This window comes from Dermacentor variabilis, chromosome 4 (genome assembly GCF_050947875.1).
Source record: "Dermacentor variabilis isolate Ectoservices chromosome 4, ASM5094787v1, whole genome shotgun sequence".
Taxonomy (NCBI): Eukaryota; Metazoa; Arthropoda; class Arachnida; order Ixodida; family Ixodidae; genus Dermacentor; species Dermacentor variabilis.
This window is the reverse complement of record NC_134571.1, coordinates 148,428,844-148,450,283: the sequence shown is the minus strand read 5'-3', so window position 1 is coordinate 148,450,283 and position 21,440 is coordinate 148,428,844. Positions and strand designations below refer to the sequence as shown.

At 48.4% G+C, this 21,440-nt stretch overlaps 1 protein-coding gene across 2 annotated transcripts; it reads left to right on the top strand.

The window, feature by feature from the left end:
- The first annotated feature begins 5,081 nt into the window (after positions 1 to 5,081).
- Positions 5,082 to 21,440, top strand: LOC142578003 (uncharacterized). 2 transcript variants are annotated; one of them, XM_075687429.1, is made up of 3 exons: positions 5,082 to 5,478; positions 17,655 to 17,988; positions 21,275 to 21,440. In XM_075687429.1, the coding sequence occupies exons 1-3, from the start codon at positions 5,147 to 5,149 to the stop codon at positions 21,365 to 21,367; spliced, it is 759 nt and encodes a 252-aa protein (XP_075543544.1). In that variant the 5' UTR covers positions 5,082 to 5,146; the 3' UTR covers positions 21,368 to 21,440. The 2 variants fall into 2 exon arrangements, with proteins under 2 accessions (XP_075543544.1, XP_075543543.1); XM_075687428.1 differs by lacking the exon at positions 21,275 to 21,440 and having other exon boundaries at positions 17,655 to 18,260.

The window sequence follows — 21,440 nt, the reverse complement described above, 5'->3', positions numbered from 1 at the left end:
TGTGTTGCTCTTCAACGGTACAAGAAAAACCGTTTAAAATTTATCCGGTGCTCGGCGGAATCTAACCCGCGTCATATATTGTCAGACAAACTTATCTGAATGTTACAGGGACTTCGCGGCTGCGCCGTTGAATGACGCCGTATGTCTACAACGAAGCGCCAGAGATGAGCCGGCTGCATACACGCCTCACTCACGACGCGTCTCTGCGGCAATGCGGTGTATCGCTACATTGCTTCACTGCTAATCGCATTAACGTCACCATTCATGGTGAGATGGGTTCTCCCGCCATGGTAAAGAGCAGCTCTTAGGTATTCATTACTGCGGCGAGAGTCAGCGTCGTACCTCGTAACTGAGCGGACGACCACATCCAAGGATGAGAGCGAACGCGGAGCGCAGCGGCAGATGAAAAACGGTGATAGCGAAGAGAGCGCGAGGAGGAAACTCGATGAGGAGGTAATGGCGAAAGCGTGAGAAGAAAAGCGTAGTGCCGCGCAAGATGGACTCTGCGGCGATGCTGGCTACAAGATGGCGCCAGAGTAGTGCACATCATCTGTATGTAAACAAAGCGCTGCATGAGTGGAGGTCTCTTTGCGGCGTCGGCTGTGATTCGCGCCCATGCGTCACCTACGCGCTGCCTCTCGCGATCTCCCGATTATACATAATAGTTCTCCGGAAACCCGCAAGGTCGAGAGAAGTAATTAATAAATGGAAAATCAGACATCCACCCGTTCGTAGTAACTGCTACAAAGGAAGCCCATACGGGTTCCTCGAAAGAAAAGCCTCGCAGTTGAAGAAAAAATCGTCCTGTCCCGGGACTCGAACCCGGGACCACCGCCTTTCCGGGGCAGCCGCTCTACCATCTGAGCTAACCAGGCGGCTAGCAAATGGTAGGGCGAAGTCGAATTTGTCAACAACTTGAAGCAAAAGCAAGAGTTTCACATAATAGTTTTGCGGAAACCCGCAAGGTGGAGAGAAGTAATTAAAAGGAAAATCAGACATCCACTCGTTCGCAGCAACAAAGGAAACCCATACGGGTTCCTCGAAAGAAAAGCCTCGCAATTGAAGTAGCAGCTTTATCGATGTAATTGGGCGCCTGACGATATGTCGTGTTTGCACGGATATAACGCCAGTTTAAATTTTACGAAATTTCTTTCCTCAGAACACGCCTCGCTTTATATATGAATTCCTCGCACTGAGGCTGCCAACTTCAGCAGCTTTTATTATTTGCCCTATGAGTCCTTTTTCTTTTTTTAACTCCGGACGTGTCTTATCTCCGAACAGCTTCGGAATTAAGTTGAACAATAAAACGGCAGACTTAAATTTACCCGTGGTCAGCTTCCAAGTAAAACAACCTCTGAAAAAAAGCGATAAATAAAACAAAAGCGCGGAGTCAAGCCAGGAAATAATAGTACTCGAAATATGATAGAAGGGTGCACCAGCAACGGTGTCGCCTTTGTTTGGTTCATTACTGTAGCGCACAGCCTATGCCTACAAACTGCGCCTAAATTTACAAAATGAAATACTGCGCACGTCAACATTCTTTACACTTGTAAAGGAATGCAGAAAGGCCGGCAGTTGAACTTACCCGAAAATTTTTGCGTGTGCATTTTTTAATGTCTATATATGTGTAAATTCCTCCTAAATGTATTTACTGCACGTTAAATAGAGATTTCAATTGCTAGTCATGCATGTGTCGCGTTGCCTCCTTCATGTCCTGTTCTTAAGATTAGCCTGTGCGCCACAGTGACGTACTGATAGAAGAACGACAAACTTTACTAGTTGATACTGGTTCATAATTAACAACGCAATAAGCAAACTGACGGAGAAATGCGCGAGAGCCGGTGCCAATTATCTCAAACAATATACCATTATCCTAAAACGTAATCGCGATGTGTTCCTGTCGTTCTTGCATATTTCTCCGCCCCATGTTTATTGCGATGTTGTTGACTATAATTATGTGGATAGATTTAGTTCATAAAAACGGCCGTCCGCCCTAACCCTCGTTGCGAACCGCGCAGGACAGTGGAAGTGGCCAGCTTGATGCTGTCGCTGCTGGCAGCCGCCGCCACGGTTTCGACGACGGACTTTGTCAACTTCGTCATAGCGCGCATGCTGCTCACCGGCTCCCTGGGCGCCGGGGCCCTGGCCATGGCCGTGGAGATGTTCGAGGCCAGCTACAGCCAGCGCCAGCGGCAGTTGAGTGTGTGCTTCGCGCACATGGTCGTGTCGCTGGTCGCGCTGTTGCCCCGACTGCTGAGCGCGGTGGTGCTCGACCGACGCGCCGTGTGCCTCGCCGTGCTCCTGTGCGCCTTCGCCATGCTCGTCATGGTGCTCGCCTGCGTCGAGGAGTCGCCGCGCTGGCTGCGGGCGCTCTTCGAAGCCGCCGCCGCCGACAGCAGGGCGCCCACGTCCCTGACGGCCTTGCACCACTTCACGCGTAGGTGGGTGGCGTAATTTTCTCAAAGCGACTTGCCCCTGGACCCGCAGGGTGAGTGTGATGGCAAAAAAAGAGACAGGGGGGTGTTGCTGGATAGCGCGCAAGCTAACGTCCATTTTAAAGCGAAGCTTTCTTGGCGGACCTGGTGCTGCTGTCTTGCCGAGTAGATCACATTCGGTGGTGGTGGTGATGATGATGATGATGATGATGATGATGATGATGATGATGATGATTCATTGACATTCCCTTTGAAATAGGGCGGTGATAAATGGTCACCTAGTCTGCTTGATTTAATCAGGCATTGTGTGCATGTTTCTGATTCTAGCATGTTTTTATACATCTCCATAACTTTCTTTTTTTCTTCTTCATCAAAACTACTCTATCTGCCTTGTATCGTTACCTATGCCTGTAACGGATCCGGTCGTATCGATTTCTTCTCAGCATTTTTTCCACCAATACTCTAAACGCCTCTTGCTTATTTCGACTGCTGACAGGTTGATGCTTCCGTCCACTTTAAATCGAAGCGCTTCTGGAAGGTGCACGTTACTTACCGGTCTCACTGAGTGAATACATTCGCATTCCGTTAGGATGGGCTGAGCGGTCTCCGGATAGTTTTGTGCAGCATACACATGCCTTATCTTGTTGCCAATATTTGCTCCGGTATGTTTTTGTTCTTAGGCAACCAACTCGAGCCTCAAATAGCAAGGCACTGCCCTTTGTGTCATCGTAAAGATTTTCCCTTCAGATTTCTTTCTTCCCTTTGTAATTCTTCATGTTGTTGTTTGTTTCAATGCTTTGCATCCCATTCGCTCTCTCTCTGCCATTTTCCTCCTGACAACTCACTTTCAGTTAACCTGTTTTTGGTTGCCAACTTTCTTGACCTCTTCCTCCACTTTGTGTGAACGCCTTGAGGTACTCTACAGATACTTGTGATCTTTGGCCGCCCATTTATTTTAAAACATATTGCTGAGTCTTTCTTCAAATTTAATTTTGTTCTTCGCTCTATGTTTCATTGTTGCTGCATTCCGCTTCCCCTTTGTTTTCGTGTTATCTTTGTGAGTGCTTGAGTAAGTATTTCCTTCGTTTACATATACGCCGAGGCATTTATATTGCTTGGCTGCGGCTGCGGCTACGGGACGGTGGCGCCATCTAGGAGCGATGGCTCACAGTACGCCCACAGTAGTGGAAGCTGGAGGGGAGAAGGCCGTCGCATGCGGTTCATTGGCTTCTAGTGGAAAGAGTGAAGGAGCCGCGACGCAGACAGCTGCGATAAGACGGGAGAGAGGGCACCGGAGGAGATGGCCTCACGTTGCGCATGCCAGTCACCTGGCAACCGCGTGGACGATCGCATCTGCGCCTCCAAGGGGTGGTCGGGTATCGCAAACAAATGGCGCCGAAAGCCAGCTAGCTTCTTTCAACCCATATAACGGGGGTTGCTTTCCAAGGCGCATTGCATTGCAGAGCTCCTCGTTCGGGGCATCCTTGAGTGAGATGAAAAGGTTCGCGTGAATATTACCTCATAAGCTTCGCTGTATATAGATTCCAACGTCCCGTTGGACCTGGTGCATTTTCTTCTTCTACGATTTGAGTGACATTTGCCAGTGGTCTTCACACAGCAGCCAGTCTGGCAAATGTGTACCTTGTCGCGGGAAAGCGACACCCTATGAGCAACACCAACACCACAGGGCACAAAGCTGAAAGTTTTTTACCGAACAGCCACTATCCTGATCAATAGCGTGGCCTTTAGACTTTCGTTCAATGGCCGCACAAACGTTGCCAAGGTTATTTTTTAAGAACTACTTCAAGATCTTGCCAAGTGACAATCACTTTGAGGCGGCGTGATGTCACGTACAGCTACGAAATCATCCCATATCTGCGCTTATTAGGGTGACCGGAATCCTTTAGGGCCCTTCCGTTCAGAGCCTTTCTCATTTCAAACGAACACGTACTGAGAAGTACTTGTCAGAAAACTTGAGGCGGGCTCGGGTCACTCTACTTGCGCAAGAAAACTAGCTTGCAAAGTACGGACACACGATTTTGACAGTGCAGAATTCAGGCATGACATTTCCAAACAGTTCTCACCGTCTTAGGATGCCCAGAAAAAGGGCTTAACTTATCTCGGTGCACAGGCCCAGTGCACGTGCTAGTACTTACCGGCAACTGATGGCAAATAAAATTTAAATGATCTGATTTTAAATCTGCACACTGGATAAAACGAAACAGAAGAGGCACATGCCCACGTAATTTTCGCAGTCAAAATTAATCCGTAGCCCTCCTATACGGCATCTCTCATGACCCAGTGCGCAGTTTCAGGGCGTTAAACCCCGGGAAACAATTGAATTTTTCTTTCTCTCTTTTTTTTAGCGGAATGGCTCATGATAGCGTACTTTCGGCATTACTTAAGAGGCGACAAAGGCTCGGAATGTAATTATCAAAATTGAGTGTCTTCTCGTTCATCCCTGAACACTAGTCGCTGGGTGAACTCATTGAGGCGCTAGCGCGGTGCATGCAACAGATACGTTGCGAGTGTAGCGCCCGCGGCGTCAGGTCTTGTGTTCTTTGTGCCTGTTTTGTTTGCGCTGCAATGCTACAATGGCTTCACTGTGAATCGACCCACTAGCCCAAGAGCGAGTTGCACGGACGCCCTTTCTTTCCTCCCGCAGGGTAAGCAGTTTATTAGCGCGCAAGTACTCCAGGATACTGGGGAAGATGCGCTACCGCAAGCAACCCACGGCGAGCAGCCTGGGCCTGCTTTTCGACCGGGCGCTCCGGACGCGCACGCTGGTGCTGGCCTTCACGCTGTTCGCGCTCCTCAACAGCCTGCCGGCGTCCGCCGACGAAGACGCGCTGAGCCTGGAGCGCCTGCAGGACGTGACGCGACCGGTGCTGCGCGTCTGCAGCATCGTGGCCGCGGACCAGCTGCTGCGCGAGTGCACGCGGCGCGAGGCCCTGCTCCTGGCGCTGCCGTGCGTCTGCCTGCTGGTCTGCGCCGAGGCAGTGGCCGAGGCCACGGCCGCCGAGTCCACCCTGCCGCTGATCCGGTGAGGGGCCCGCGATCTCTCTCTCTCTCTACCTCCCTCCCTCTCTTGTTGTACGTAGAGCTGTGACTGACACTTGAGAGCGCGCGCAATATCCTAAAGCGAGGTCTCATATATACTCCGTTTCGCGCACCACTTGCAACGATGTGGCGGCTTTTAATGCGTTAGCATTAGGAGTGTCAAAGTTGGGGGAAAATGTATGTGCGTGAAGTGTGGGAAGCCGGTCATGGAGTAGAAGTAGAGAGGGCGTGTGGGTTCTTAGAAGAGTGTGCATGATTGTATATATATATATATCGCATTTACCACTAGATCGTCACTGATTTTTTTTTTTTTGGCACCAACAAACATTTGTGTTTTTGGCCAGTAGATATGTGAAACTGTTCCTTGTTTAGGTTTACAATGAAATGAAAAGAAAAATACCCTAGAAAAAGTATCAAGCCGTCCTATACGTTATACGGTTGCTAATACATTATTTCAGTAGGTGTTGCTTTTCATTGTTTTTCCGCCGCGTTATTCATGTGCACCTAGTCACGGCATCTTCACTCGCATGCTGGCGCGAGCATACGCTGTTGGCGCGCAGTGAGGCACGGACTCGCCGATAGATGCACGAAGCTGGGGCGGCATGCATCTAGCCTGACATATCTGGTATGACGCTCAAATGACGACTCGAAAAGTTCAGGTGAGGCACACATTCAAGTGTCAATAATAAAAAACGAAGAAAACAATTTGGGAGGGCGCTTAAGCTTCGCCTCTAAAAGTGGAGCGCCATAGCATTCAAAGATCCCTGACTACTTCTCACGCTTCCCGGCAACTGAAGCTTACGTGACCGTAATGTTTTCCTGAGAACGCTGCCTTTGATGGCGTCGCAAGGAATCGAGCGCGCCCCACCACTCCTATTCAGACAGACCTCAAATGGCAGCTCAACAGGGGGCTTGTGTTTGAGTTTCCACGTGATATAATTATACGTTCTGGTATATTCAAAGTACAATACGACGCTATCATGTCTGTGGGTTGCGTGTAAGTTGTGCTTTACGAATTTTCTGACGCATTTTACTTTGAGAAATTCAATTAGTTCAGTTCCGCAGATGCCAGCGCGGACGCTGGGTTTTCTGCGACATGGGGCCCTTGGCGTGGTCGCGTTAAAATGTTTTCCGCGCATGTGTCGAGCCCACGCCGATTTGCTTGACAGTTGGATGCCTAAACCACTACACCACGAACCGTGCGGCCTGCTACCGTTTTATGATCGAACTTCTTGCGTAGCTTCCACGCTAAGCGTGAAACGGAGTGCAGGTTTCCTTCTCTGCGACGACACTAACGCGTGAACTCTCCGCTTGCAAGTGGAAGAAGGGCGTCTCTTTGGCTGTATACTACATAAGGATTATTTTCCTCGAATTCTTCATTTATTATTGTCGGTCCTGTCAAATTACCGATCGCAACAGTACCAGGGGCGCGGAATAAATTCGAGGCAGTGAAAATGGGCATTAATAAAGAAAACAAATAATGAAGTGTCTACAAAATATGGCTCCCCAAATGCACAGCCCCCTGCATACAGCACACGAGCACCTATCACAGAATAGCCCCCCAGTAGCGGTGCTGTTTGCTAAACCTAAAATACAAGCTTGGCATGCGGCATGCAGCAGAGTTGAATATTAGGTAAACGTTCGTGGCGTACAGCACTAGCATAACAGACGAACGGAAAGCGCTTTTTCTGCCTCGATTTTCGTTCATTGGTCCTGTTTTGGTTATCAGTCATGGACACCGTGTGTGATCTAGCATACCTTCCGCCGTAAAAGGTGGCAGATCGGTGTCGCATCCGAGTTGTCTCTATCGTGCCGAACCGTCGCATCGGATACTGCAATGTCTGACCAACCCGGCCGGATTTACGTCGCCCTGCAGGGGGGTGTCGCATGGCTGTCGTTTCACCAAGCTGTGGAATGCAAAAGAAAATGGAGCGTTATATCTCTGGGAGTCTATGAATTGCTGATTCTGGATTCGCTCGCGTGCAAGCTTGTGAGCTGCGTCTGCGAGTGATTAAACAGGCTTCATGAAACCGGCTGGGCGCTGAGGTGGAGTCTTTCGGCGCTGGCAGTCGCGGCAAGTTTTCACGTAATGCATTACTTCGTCAGCAAGCTTAGGCCAGTAGCAGTGTTGTCGAATTAGGGCCAAGGTACGCGTGAATGCCAAATGGCCTAAAGAGGGCGCATCGTGGCAGGCAGGCAGAATATCGGTACGTAGCGAGGACGGAACGAGAAGGAGATGTCCAATCACTGATGGGTAGAAATTCTTTTTATACAAGACAATGTTGCAGAGACAAAACAAAGATGGTGAACGTGTGAATGCCCGTGGAGGATGCGACCTTCAGCCTTCAAGATAGTCGATAAGTTGCCCGAGTTCTAAATCGCCCCACTGTTGCCGAGCTAAGTCAGATATATCGACAGTGCAAAGCAAACGACCATCATTATCAGCATAACGCGACACCGCTGCAAGTGGAGCGCGCGAAAGACAGTCAGCGTCAGTGTGCCTCCGGCAGGATTTGAAGACGATTGTTACATCAAAATTTTGAAGACTAAGGCTCCACCTGTCAAGACGTCTTCAAGGGTCTTTGAGATTGGCTAGCCAAGAAATGGTATGACTCTGAACGGACGACCGTATAAATATAGCCGAAACTTAGCGATCACCCAGACGACAGCTAAGCATTCCTTTTCAGTGGTAGAGTAGTTTCTTTCTCCAGAGGTTAAGGTCGGTTAGCGTAAGCAATAGCACGTTCAACTACATCTTGCCACTGCACGAAGACTGCACCGAGGCCGATCTTGCTAGCATCAGTGTGCAGTTCAGTGGCGGCATCTTCACGAAAGTGCCCAGGTTGGGGCAGTGTCTGGAGGCGCCGCTGAAGCTCTGAGAAGGTGGCTCTCTGCTGCGGGCCCCAAACAAACGGGGTATCCTCCTTTGTTGAACGAGTGAGGGGTTCTGCGATCTTGAAAAAATTCTCCACAAAGCGTCTGTAGTATGAGCAGAATCCCAAAAAGCGTCACACGTCACGTTTCTTGACTGGCGGTGGAATTGCGGCAACAGCCGTACACTTTTCTGGGTCTGCCCGAACACCTTCATTACTAACAACGTGGCCAAGGAACTTGAGTTCCTGATAACCAACATGGCATTTCTCACGTTTTCACGGCAGGCCTGCAGATCGAATTGCAAGGAGCACGGACTAATGTCGCTGCAAGTGTTGTTCAAATGTCCGAGGAAAAACAACGACGTCGAGTAAAGAGAAGAGACATGATTCCCACTTAATACCTGACAGCACGGTGTCCATCATCATTTGAAAGGTCGCGGCAGCTGAGCATAATCCGAAGGGCAGTACCTTAAGTTCGCACAGGCCTTCAGGAGTTACGAAAGCAATCTTTTCGCGATCTCCTACATCAACTTCTATGTGCCAGTATCCGTTTCGTAAATCTATTGAGGAGAAGTGTCGGGCATGTCGAAGATGGTCTAGACATTCATCTGTGCGGCGAAGCGAGTAGACATATTTTTCGTCGCCCTGTTCACTTTGCGGTAATCCACACAAAACCGAAGAGTGCCATCCTTCTTCTTGACAAGTACCACGGGGCGAAGCCCATGGGCTGGTTGAGGGTTGAATTGCGTCGTCGTCAAGCATTTTCATCACTTGACACCGAATCGCTTCTTGCTCCTTTTGTGACACGCAGTAGGCGTGCTGACGCACGCGACGTTCGGTCGGGCCCGTTATGATACGGTGCTTCGCGAAGGGGGTCTGTTACTTTTGACGTGGACGCGAAACAATCATTTAACATGCATAAAATACTTCGTATTCGCTCTTTCTGTGTGGCTGACAGCTCAGGATTTACATCGACTGCACTATCACGGTGTCACTATTGGCGGTTGCAGAAAGCTCAGCAAGGGTAGGACCTGTTGCATCGCTAATGTATTCAAAGTGAGCAAATTGCCGTTCGCTTTGCCAGGTGTTGGTACTCGCCGCTGAAGTTCGTCACTAAAAGCACAGTCATTCGATGGTTCAGTTGAATAATGCCGCTGGTGACAGAGACTTGCCGAGCCAAGAGCACCGACAGGTTTCCTTCAGCGACACCGCTACTATTATGGTCGCAGTCGCTTTCAGCAGTTACGAACATACAAGTTTACGGCCGGAGTGTTACAGGGTCATCAACAACACGCAGTGCTATCTTGCGCGTGTTACTATCTTTCAGTACCATGGTATAGTTGCCAGAAAACGTTATAATCAGCTCCCGAAGATCGATAATGGCACAGTGCTCGCGAAGAAAATCTATCCGAAGGATGACTTTCCGCGAGCACTCGCGCAACACGATAAATGAAGCACGTACGTTTACTAACGGATTTGGAGCCTGGCAGTTCATCTCCCAGTCGGCGTCAAGAGATGACCACCTGCTCTCCGAAGGCTTGGTCTGCGCCATGGCGTCGTGACTTTTCTCAGTTCAGCAGCTAGTTCGGAACTCATAACATAATAATCCGCGCCAGTGTCTACGAGGGCAGTGACCGTGTAGTTGTCGACTTGAATGAGGGTGTCTGCGGAAATACTTTTATATTCGACGGCATGTGGCGGTGAAAGAGAATCGTTGGCGGTCAGCTGGCGTATCGGGGAGGAAGATGTTGTATAGATCCGTCAACAACGGCCCCACACCCGGAGGTTGGTGCTCCTAGATTCCTCGGCGTGGGCTTGGGGACCTAATGGATCTGCCCTCAATGCCATGAGCGAACGGCAAGTGTTGGACAGGTGAAGTAGAATCTCAAGGAGATGGAGAGCGGTACTGGTGCCGCGGAGGGGACTGCTGGATCACCAAGTACTCGACAATAGCTCGGGGGCGCTCACCATCACTGGGTCGATGGGCGTCTGGGCGAAACCCAGGAAGGCCCATCTGGCGGTATGTGCAGTCGCAGTATAGGTGACCTGCTACACCATAATGGTTGCAGAGTGGCCGATTATCTACACTAGATTTCCGCACGTTTAGACTTGGGCTTCTTTCCTGATAGGTGTAACGTTAAGGGATAAGAAAAGAGCAGATTGGGTGAGGGAACAAACGCGAGTTAATGACATCTTAGTTGAAATCAAGAAAAAGAAATGGGCATGGGCAGGACATGTAATGAGGAGGGAAGATAACCGATGGTCATTAAGGGTTACGGACTGGATCCCAAGGGAAGGGAAGCGTAGCAGGGGGCGGCAGAAAGTTAGGTGGGCGGATGAGATTAAGAAGTTTGCAGGGACGGCATGGCCACAATTAGTACATGACCGGGGTTGTTGGAGAAGTATGGGAGAGGCCTTTGCCCTGCAGTGGGCGTAACCAGGCTGATGATGATGATGATGATGATGATGATGAGACTTGGGCTTGCGGAAGGCTGAGGGCTGGAAAGGTACTGAGAGCTCGAGAAATGCTGTGCCGTCTATTGTGCGGGTGGGTGGGCCGGATACCCGACTGCTGGCATAGGAGATCTTAATGCCTCGGCGCACGTCAGGAGAGGGACTGCGACTGGCGGCGCGACCAGTGGTTGTACCAGCTTCCTGACCTCTTCGCGAACCACATCACTTAAAGCAGACACGTGGGATTGAGGACACACATTCCATGAACTTGTTGCAGCTCCTCGCGTACAACACTGCGCACGAGCTCCCTGAGGGTCGTCAAATCAGGGGTGGCCATGGACGACGAGAAAGATGTCAAGTTCCTTGAGCGCTCGTACTGCGATGACCGCTGCCGTAGCATACGCCCCATCGTGGTTGCGCCGTTGAGGAATTCGGCTACGGTATCGGGTGGGTTGCGCACTAGACCTGCGAACGAATGCTCTTTCATGCCCCGCGTCAACGAGCGTACTTTCTTTTCTTCTGTCATTCCGGGATAAGCGCGCCGGAACAGCCGCGACATGTTTTCAACGAACATGGCGACACTTTCATTTGGTCTTTGATTCCTGGAATTGAGAGCACGTTCTGCTTGCTCCTTCCGGTTTGAACTTACGGAGGTATTGCGCAGCTGGCTACAAAATTCTTGCCAGATCGCTAAACTAGCACATTTCCATGAGGAATATATTCAAAATATGGGCTTGGTATCTGTGTATACTAGATGATAAATATACTCTGATAGGAAATAAAACCTGAACTTTTACCTAATGTCATGGCAAACATGAAAAAAATTACGTTCTGACTCAATTTGTGGCTTCGTTTTCACATCGTAGCGTTCCAAGTAAAAATATGGCTTAGTAGGCAACGCATAGTATGCTTTGCTGCCTATCTATGTAGAAAGATCTAACGGAACATTTTTTTTGTTTTAGGCGAGAAAAAAATTTTGGAACTGCTCAATCACAAGGTTGCGCGGAGCATCTCTTTGTGTCGCCTTCACTGCACAACACGTCGGTCGGCGTTTCAGCCTGGCTCATTTTGAGTGTTTCTTCTTTTTCTTTTTGAAGAGAAGGTCTTCTTTGGCGACTTCAGGTTGATTTGGGGGCTCGTGGGGACCGAGTTTCTGACCATTGTCATCTTGTAAAATTAGATGATTTCAGGCCTTCTAGTGCACGTAGGACAAGAAAATAGGCGTCTGAGTTAAGCTTGGAACGAAAAAGACGCACAAAGTTTGCGTACAACTATATACGGTGAAGTTACATCGCGTAATGGCGAAATAAATCCACATGTTCCCGTTCACACACCCTGCGCCTAAAACCGAAACCGGTAGTGTGGCTCTACAAAAAATATGGGCCAATCCTGGAGAGATTGCTGTCCAAAATTTTTGGCTTTTTACGCGTTTACGATACGAAGACGTCTTCCAACCACAAGGTTAAAACGACTTCGCAGGCATTCTCGGTATCCAGCGGGCCAGTGTCCTTTTTCGTTGGTTTAGGTTTAGCAGAACGCCACAAATCGCCTGTTTGTTGAATAAAGCTACAGTTCTGGTTCCTGTTCAGGCGCGCTTTGTGTGAAAGAGGACATGTGGACTAAATTTATTTCGCCATATTTTGTGAGAATTACGCGTTTTAACTTCTCCGTACATAGTTGTACGCAAACTTTGTGCGTCTTTTTCGTTCCAAGCTTAACTAAGACGCCTAATTTTTTGTCCTACGTGCACTAGAAGGCCTGAAATCATTCTATTTCTATATATCTCTAAATATATATATATATATATATAGATATATATATATATATATATATATATATATATATATATATATATATATATATATATATATATATATATATATATATATATATATATATATATATATATATATATAAGCTGCCAATTTTTAAGCGTCGACACTTCGTTAACCCCTTTTTTTCGTTTTTACCAGTTGGGCCGATCCCAGACATAGGGCAGTCTATGCTCAGTGGGGTTAATTTTCGACTATATTGGTGCCAGTTGAGTCCGTACCGTTAACTTTACCTACTCTGCGAGAAATTATCTCGTCTGGTGGTCACCGGCAAAGCCGCCTTCAAGTTACCATTGCCCGGCGTGAGCCCTGCTTAGACCAGACAAACTCACCTCCATTTCCCAAAAATGTGCCGTACGGCGGCTTTGTCTCACTACGTCTATATCTACGGTGTTGCATCTTTTACAGGAGCGTAGTGCAAAGGGGTTGTTTTCGACTGCATTGGCGTTAATTACGCCCGTACCGTAAACATTACCTACTCTGCGAGAAATTATCTCTTCTGGTGCTCACCAGCAAAGCCGCCTTATAGATACCATTGCCCGGCGTGAGCCCTGCTTAGACCAGACAAACTCACCTCCATTTCCCAAAAAACGTGCCGTACGGCGGCTTTGTCTCACTACGTCTATATTTACGGCGGTGCACCCTTTACAGGAGCGTAGTGCATGTGTGTATTTCTGACTACATTGGCGCTAATTGCGCCCGTACCATTAACTTTACCTACTATGCGACTAATTCTCGCTTCCTTTCTCGTTGAGACCTGCATTTTGATAATGGTTCGACTCCCTATAACGCCCTCAAGGCGCGAAAGGACTGTAGCTGCAAAAAAAAAAAAATTAAAGGATACTTGGATGAATGCGAAAGCATTGCGACATCTATCCGATGACTCCTCGACATCGTTCGCTTACTATCGTCGATGTCTGAAAGAGCCGGGTACAGCTACTTACCGAGAAGTCGAAGTTGAAGGTTCGTCCATTGGAGCGCGCGAGAGACCTCGCCGAAATCACCGCACCGAGTAGCAGCCCCCCGACGTGCGGCCGTGTTTCACGTAACTTGAGCACAACTATAAATATGTGTCAATACCACGTAGGTGGACCGAACCAAGGTAAGCTTGTCTAAGGAGGATTGAAGATACTCGGAATATTTTTGCATTCCGCCTAATTTGATAACTAGTCTTAATAAATTACTCAACTTTTCAATTATTACAATTATACTAAAAGTGCCGACGATAATATTACAGGGCAACACGAAAAACTCCCGACACAGCTTTCTGTTGCTCAATACGTGCTAAATAAAAGCGTTTTTCTGAGCGTGAAAAAAGCCCGCGAACACACGCAAAACTGCCGCGCGACTGGCCATTCGAGGCACTCTCATGCACGGAAAACATATGTAGCCCGTATTGAGCAGCAGAAAGCTGTGTTGGAGGCTTTTCATGTTGCTCTACAATTTTATCATTGCACTTTTAATCTAATTATAATAATTGAGAAGTTGTTTAAATTATTCAGAATAATGATCTAATTCGGCGGTATGTAGACATATAGTCTGGGTATGTCTAAGTGACTGCAAACTACATTACTTTAGCTCTGTCCAGCTATGTAGCATTTGCATATTTTTAATTTGACTCAAGTTAGTGAAACTCTGCATATTGACTGGCCACACAGTTGCCGCTTCCCGACAACTGCAGTTTATGCAACCGTAATTTTTACTCTGAAACGCTTGTGGCGAACGCTATGCGCGAAGGTGAGCTTTCTGGTTCTTTTGTTTGAACGTAGCTCTTAGGCGCACGTTCCTGCGGTGAGCGTCGGCGTAACCTAGCGAACGAGCCAATGATGAAAGAGCGAGCGCGGAACGTAGAGGGGTATGAAAGATGCGAGGAGGAAAGCGCTGGAGGAGGGGGCAGCGTTACCATGAGGCGGAAAGCGGAGGAGGAGGGTATGCCGAAAGCGTGAGAAGGAAAGCGTAGTGCAGTGATGATGCCTACGAGATGGCACCAGAGTAGCACGCGTCATCTCGGAGGTCCGTCTGCAGGGACTACTGTGAATCGCGGCCACGCGCCACCCACGAGCTGCCTTTCGCGGTCTCCAAATCAGCGAGGCAAACTCCCCGTACTGTGCTCCGTTTGCAACGTGCCTCACGAGACAGATTCTCCGCGCCAGCCAATATATCGCAAAATCAAAGCGCGTATAGAGCTGCGTTAAAATTTCGCCTTAGGGAGTATTGTAGTCGTCAGTGAATTTTCGTTTCCCCCCGATAGCCGGCGCCACCGCTGCCGCGGATGCGCGGCAGTAAGCGTCATCTGGTGGCGCTTGAAGGAGCCCAGTGGCGCGCCCCTCCCGTTTATTGGCTGTGACCACGCGACTTTTTGCAGCATCTCCGGCCCCGCCACTGAATTTTCCGCTTTATGGGCTATATAATGTTAATTTTTGCATCAATAAACAGTACCCAGATACGCCACCCTCGTGTAACGTCAGCTACTGGCTCGCTGTAACTTGTGGCCAAGCAGTGGCTACGCTGCTATCAGCGGCTACGCCCTGCTACCAGTAGGAGTTTCCTAACTATAAAGGTAGCGATGAGTCAGAAGCAGGTTCTTTTGACCCCGCTGTTTCAGACAGATCACTCAACGCTCGGACGCATTTCCTGTGCTCAGCGTTGCCGCGTTCTATAGGCAAGCGAAGTAGGTGAACTCGGAACACTGAGTTAAAGACAAAAAATTTAACAAGAAACATGGGTTCTACATTACTGTCAACATTGCTCCAAAATCATTAATAAAATATGTGTGCGTAACAGCTCAGACGAACACTCCAACTGAAAACAGCGCAGCACGAGGCACTTGGTAATAGGCAGAGGTGCGGGTAGATGCGGGCCGAGTTAGTCCACTAGCCGTGACTGGTCGTGCCAATCCAATGCGTGCGCGAATGATTCAAAATAATTAAGGACGTAATGTAATATTATGGAACTGGTTTTCCTTTTCCACATTTAGTATGATCCACTGCATGCCAGTTTCAACTTGCAACTATCAGCATGCTTCAGCGCAATAAGTTAAGGCAGAAGGCTTCACCGCAAGATAGTCTTTAATTGCGGTGCAATATACTGAAGCACATCTGTTCGAAGACGCATTTAAGACTCATGCCATTTTATAAAACATATTTCATTCATTGGCTTTATAACATTTATATTAAGGTAGGCCACCCAAAATTGAATTAGTTTTTAACTGTATTGCTAAAAGCTTTTCTTGATCCGCGCTCGCGTACCTGGTGACAAAAGTAAAACGAGGCGCATTTCTCGCCTTTGCAAATCTCTCTCGCACCTGCGCACACAGAGGCCGATGGTACGAGCCAGATAGTGAGCGTTAAGTTTTGGATCCGTTGTTGTAACGGTATACATCGCACTGGCACTTACTGTGATCCTGTTCGACTTGAATTCCAACGAAGCGGAACCGGCTAGAAATTGAAGAAAAATTGCCGAATCCGTCAACCACAACAACCGGAAGCCAAATCCGAAACACATCAGCTCTGCATTGCGTCATACCTTGTAAACAAACATGGCGGGTGTGCACACATGGAGGAAGGAAATAAACACGGAGAGAGCATTGCGTCGCTCAGCCCGCCTTGGCAAGCCAACTCTCCATGAAGCCGTACTCTTCGCTTTCTTGCGTCGAATACTCGGACCCACACGAGACATCTGGGACTTGGCGTATTGGTCGAGAATGCTTTGTTCCCGTCAGCTTTTAGTCGATGCAGCGTGTGTTCAGTCGCTCTGCCGTCCGGCCGTGGCTCTGCCTGCTGTGCGGAAGCACTGAAAACCACGTGCTCTGACATGACAATCACGTGTTGGGCTGATACGTTTGTCTTCAACCGTTTTGCGCAATGCTCCCTCATAGTTCTTTCCTTCTTCTATGCGAGAACACGCCAAATTATCGCAAGAAAGAGAGAGAGAGAGAACAACTTTTTTGGTCATACCTGCGTCGGGGGAAAAATGCTCGGCGGGTTAAAGAATCCGAGAGTAAATATGGGAACACACAAAACTGTGGGGACCGAGAATAAGTTGTCCGTCGTCCCGTAAGTCCACGGCTTGTCGCACAGGCTGAAAAAGATTGCTTCTCGCTACGGCGCAAAATTCGTGTTCTCGACGAAGAACAAGCTCGGTAGCATTTGTTCGACCGTGCGTTGGCGTCGTGAAAGCTTGCACAGCTGCACTACAGATGAAACAATCGGTCCTGCTGTAGTGTTAGCCATGTAAACAAATTCGTTTCTTGCTCAAGTTCTGTAGTGAATTCTGTTCCTTTCTCGTGTGAGCATACATACGTTGGCCAAATAGGCGGTTGTCTACACCAGGCCGAAAAAGCATGTTGATCCCACAAAAGGGACTGACCACAGTCATCTCGCAATGCATATAGGAAACTGCAATCTGCATGATAAGTGTATACCGCAGCCTGAAAAAATATAACTAGCCTTAAGATCAAACGACAAAAGAGGTTGTAGAAGTTCACGAGATAAATAAGAAGTGGAAGGGGTGCGTCAGCCGCGCCTCTGTAGCGCTTCGTGATACTGAAGTGGGTTTTCTAGATGGTGTCTGTAACACCAAAATTTTTTTTCTTACCTGCTCTTTTTGATGACGTGTGACATATCCCGTCTTCAATGTAGCTAACCTTTTGAATAAACCTTCAGTTGCCAGTCAGCGCTGTGTCTTATTGCTTGTGCCCTTGCTTGTGTCCTAGTTCTTCACGCTCCGAATTAACCATGCTTCCATACCCACTCGCCCATTTTTTTCGCGTCTAATCTCCAATACAACGTGAGCAGTACCGTCGATGTTATTTTTCGCGCCCGTTTCATAAGGACATGTCGCCACAGAGAACGTGGCGAACGACAGTGCTTCAAAGGTTGTCACTACCTTAGTTCTTTTAAAGAATATTATCTGGGGACCTCAGTCTTCCATGGTCTGTTCTAAGCTTCGCTGAAGCTTTCTAACGTTACGGACGCGTGCTGCCGCCGCTTCGTACGCAGGGAGCTGCTGCTCAACTCCATCCTGGCCAACCTGACCATGGTGTGCGTGTACTGCCTCGAGCTGTACCCGACCTCGACCAGGGCCACGGGTCTGGGCAGCGTCTACTTCGCTGGCGGCGTCTGCGCCACGGCGTCGCCGCTGCTGCTCGAGCTGTGCCTGGAGCGACCCCTGCTTCACGTCAGCGCCGTGCCGCTCACGGTGGCCGCCATGTTCGTGGTCACGCTGCTGCCGGAGACCAAGGACGCTTCGCTGCCCGACACCATTTTCGATATCGAAGGGCACGCCAGGCGACTCGGCTCCACCGATCTCGACGACGTATTCGCCGACCCCGACGTGAGGGCCGAGCGCGCGTATATGACATGGTCGTCGTTGCGCTGGAGATTGCTGTGCGATGGGCGATTAACGTTGTTCTTGAAAACTGGGTTTGTGCAGCGCGAGTAGACAGAACATATATAGGAACACAGACGATGAATACAGGTGCTGACGACGTACGCGGGGCCGGTTCACTATGTAACGGATTCTTTTCATTTCCATTCTTATTGCGCTGCGTCATTCGATCGCACAAGCCCCCTCCCCTCCCCCCCCCCCCTCGCTGCCACCGCTGTCGCCGAGCGACTAACAAGCGGGAACGATGATAAGACATTATCAGAATCGAATGAAAAGAACCCTTGCATAACACACCTCGATGTCTTTGCTTTCTTATTTGTCGTGTCTATTCGCGCAGCACAAGCAATTATTTTTCAAGAACAGTGTACCAACTAGCCTCTCAGGGAACTCTCTTGCTGCGCTTGGGAAATAGTACTAGATAATGCTTGACGTTGATTTGAAGTTGAGCCTATGATCGTAAGTCGACGTCTCTAAAAGCAGTGAAGATGTATTTGGACAAAGTTGTGGCGCACATACTTGAAAACGGTTCGCTACGCATTCATTTTAGCGTATGTTGACAGCTAGGTTGTGTCCGACTTTTTGTGTTCTTGCAGACGTAAGAAAGAAACCTCTGTATGGCGTCGTGGAAATATTAGGCGACCACTGTTACCGTGTTGTCGTGACATGACTACTGTTGAAATTCCCGTTCGAGAACACCTCCCCCCCCCCTTTCTCCCTTCCCGCCCGAAACATACCCATATACCTCAACGTCGACGAAATTGAGCGTGCAGCATAAATGCACCAATTAGGCAGCTGCTAAACCGATTCGTATAAAACTTGTTGCATTTAAGAAAAATAATCTTGATTCTACCAGTTTACGAAGAAAAATTATCATTTACAGCATTGAATGTTGTGCAAGAATATCCGAATTTCGGTCAATTAAAAAAAAACTGAGGCACCAAGTTTTACAAAGCCGTAACTCTGCACCAAGAACAGTCATTGCAATTTTGCTTAATGCATCTGCTGCAGTATATAAAGCTAACAAACGTGATATATATATAGGTTTACAGCTTACATGAAATTGCTACAATGCAATTAAGGAAGATTCTGTAGTGGGCTAGTTGGTTAAACATAATTAAAACTGTTGCGCAAAGCGACAAAGGGACAGGGCTTATATATAAGCGAGTAAACAAAACCCACTTGCGTTTAGGTGTTGTGCTTTTTTTCTGGCTTAAGTCCTGCCCCTTCGTCGCTTTGAGCAACAGCTTTAATTAATTTTGCTACAATGCTTACGACGGTTTCGCGAAAGCCCTGCTCACATATTAGTGGTATATATCTGACTGGTGTATAATACACCGAAATTGTCCAGTTTAGTTGTCCCAATGGGTGCGATTTACAGAATTGTTATGTCGTTTTATTTGCTGATCTTTAGATAATTGTCAGCTTGATTGTAAAGTTTTTCTCTCTTTTTTTCAACTTTGAGATACTCTCGAATATTTGTTAAAAATTAATGGCTCTAAATAAATAATCAAGTGCATATAGCTGGTTAAAGCTCTATATTTAAATGCAAGGAATTTCATGATAAGCGGTACAACGGTTGCTGTAAAAAACAATATCTCCATTCCCGTGTTCTAGATAAGAGTTGCGGAGGCACAGCTTCGTTCAGCTGTACCAGCAAATTGCAGATATGCAAGACTAAGGCGACCACTCTTTCCTTAAGGAGAGATTTCGTGCGCCAGGAAAGCGCGCAAAAACCTAAATACGAGTAACCACGCCACCGTAGAGTTTCTGCACTGGCACTCCATGACGTCACAGATATTTACATTGTCTGCTCGGATCTAGTAAATTGCTCACCGGTAAAAACTACTAACGGAATCGTACTCTACAGGAATCAGAAACACGACAAAGAAAGTTTCGAGAGCATCTACGGCGCCCAAGCAACCCAAAAAAAGATCGCTGTTTCTTCCGAAAAGCGAAGCATCGATTGCGATAGCAAATAGGTAGACGGCTAACGAAGTACGGACAGTAGCTTTATCGGTCGTGTAAACTTCTGTAGATCCCTTTCAAGATACGGCGCGCGCGGCCGTGCGCGACCCTGTAAAGTACGCACTTGTTGACGGAGTCTAAGCTGCCCACCCTTCCTCTCTCGCTGCCTCCACGCTTTCCTCCCTATCGCGCGTGAGGTTGAGCTGCGATCGCCAGTTCCCCTTGCGCCCGGTCGCGAAATACGCAGTTGTTGCCAGAGGACAACGTCGCCTCCCCCATCCCTCCCTCCCTCCCATTTCCCCGCGGCCTATCGCGCGACGGAAGACGGCGCGTTTGCCCTCCGCTTTCCTCCTTTGCGCGCGCCAGATTGAGCCGCGATCGTCGGCTGCCCTCGCGTGTTTTCACACACAGCACACGACGCGCGACGACAGTGTCATCGCCCGTGGATTTTATACGAAACATCACGGCGATGGCGAGAACGCGCCTGGATTATCCATATATTTGCTGTCGCAATTAAAAAAAAACACACATCGCAAACCATGACGTCTCACATGACGTAGAAGTACCCAGGCTTCGGGTTCGGAATTGAAGAAAGTTGGACCATTTTCTCCACTTGCAATAATATCTTTCCCGCCTAATGAATGAAGTCAAAGCTTTGAAATGATACTTTTAAGTGCCTAAAACATCTCTGTGCACTATTTAGTGTCCCTTTAAAGAGGTGCTGACACCTGCAGCTAGGCTGCAGCTGATCCTTTTCTCTAATAAATTAAACGCGCATATGTAAGATCGCTGCAAATGCTAGGCAAGTCATGGTTTTTTACAAAAACGATAAGACGAAATCCTGGCGCTAGTCTCTACGGAAGTTGAAAGTATGACGATTCAGCCGGCATGGGAATGATGGTTAGCGCACGGATTCGCATAAACGGGGTCGCTCTGGCTGCAAACGGCTTTGTGACTTTGCAGATTGACTGAAACAAACTACCGCGTTATATATGAAACAATTCGCAATGATTAGCCATGTCCACAAGAACTAATAGCTTCATTGCGTTTATAAAACTGCGAGTGCTTGGAAATTCAGAAAGATAATGTGCCACAAGTAACCCTGCAAGAACTAAGACTAGACAGTTCCAGGTACTAACCGTCATTCCTACGGTAGCTGAGCGTCGCAGCACCGCAATTACCCCTCATGATTTCAGCGGGAAGCTCTATGCTATGCAAGTGGCTCCTTTTTCCTGACCCTGGTGTTGCTTGCGCGTTCTGCCGAAAGAGCACAACCGAGGCGCCGATTCGCGGTTGCCAGCCCCAGCGCGACCAGGCACCCACCTTTCCACACTCGAGCACCATCTCCAGCGTGCGCTAGATTTTCCGACTGATGCGTGCCACCGGTCACGCTCCCTGCGTCGCGTCATGCCTTCAAACACTGCACAGTGGCC

Bases quoted from the DNA above. Each gene is read 5' to 3' on its own strand.
- LOC142578003 (XM_075687428.1), top strand. From the start codon at position 5,147: ATGCGCTACCGCAAGCAACCCACGGCGAGCAGCCTGGGCCTGCTTTTC. The intron at 5,479-17,654 runs GTGAGGGGCCCG...CTTCGTACGCAG, and splicing joins TCCACCCTGCCGCTGATCCG to GGAGCTGCTGCTCAACTCCA.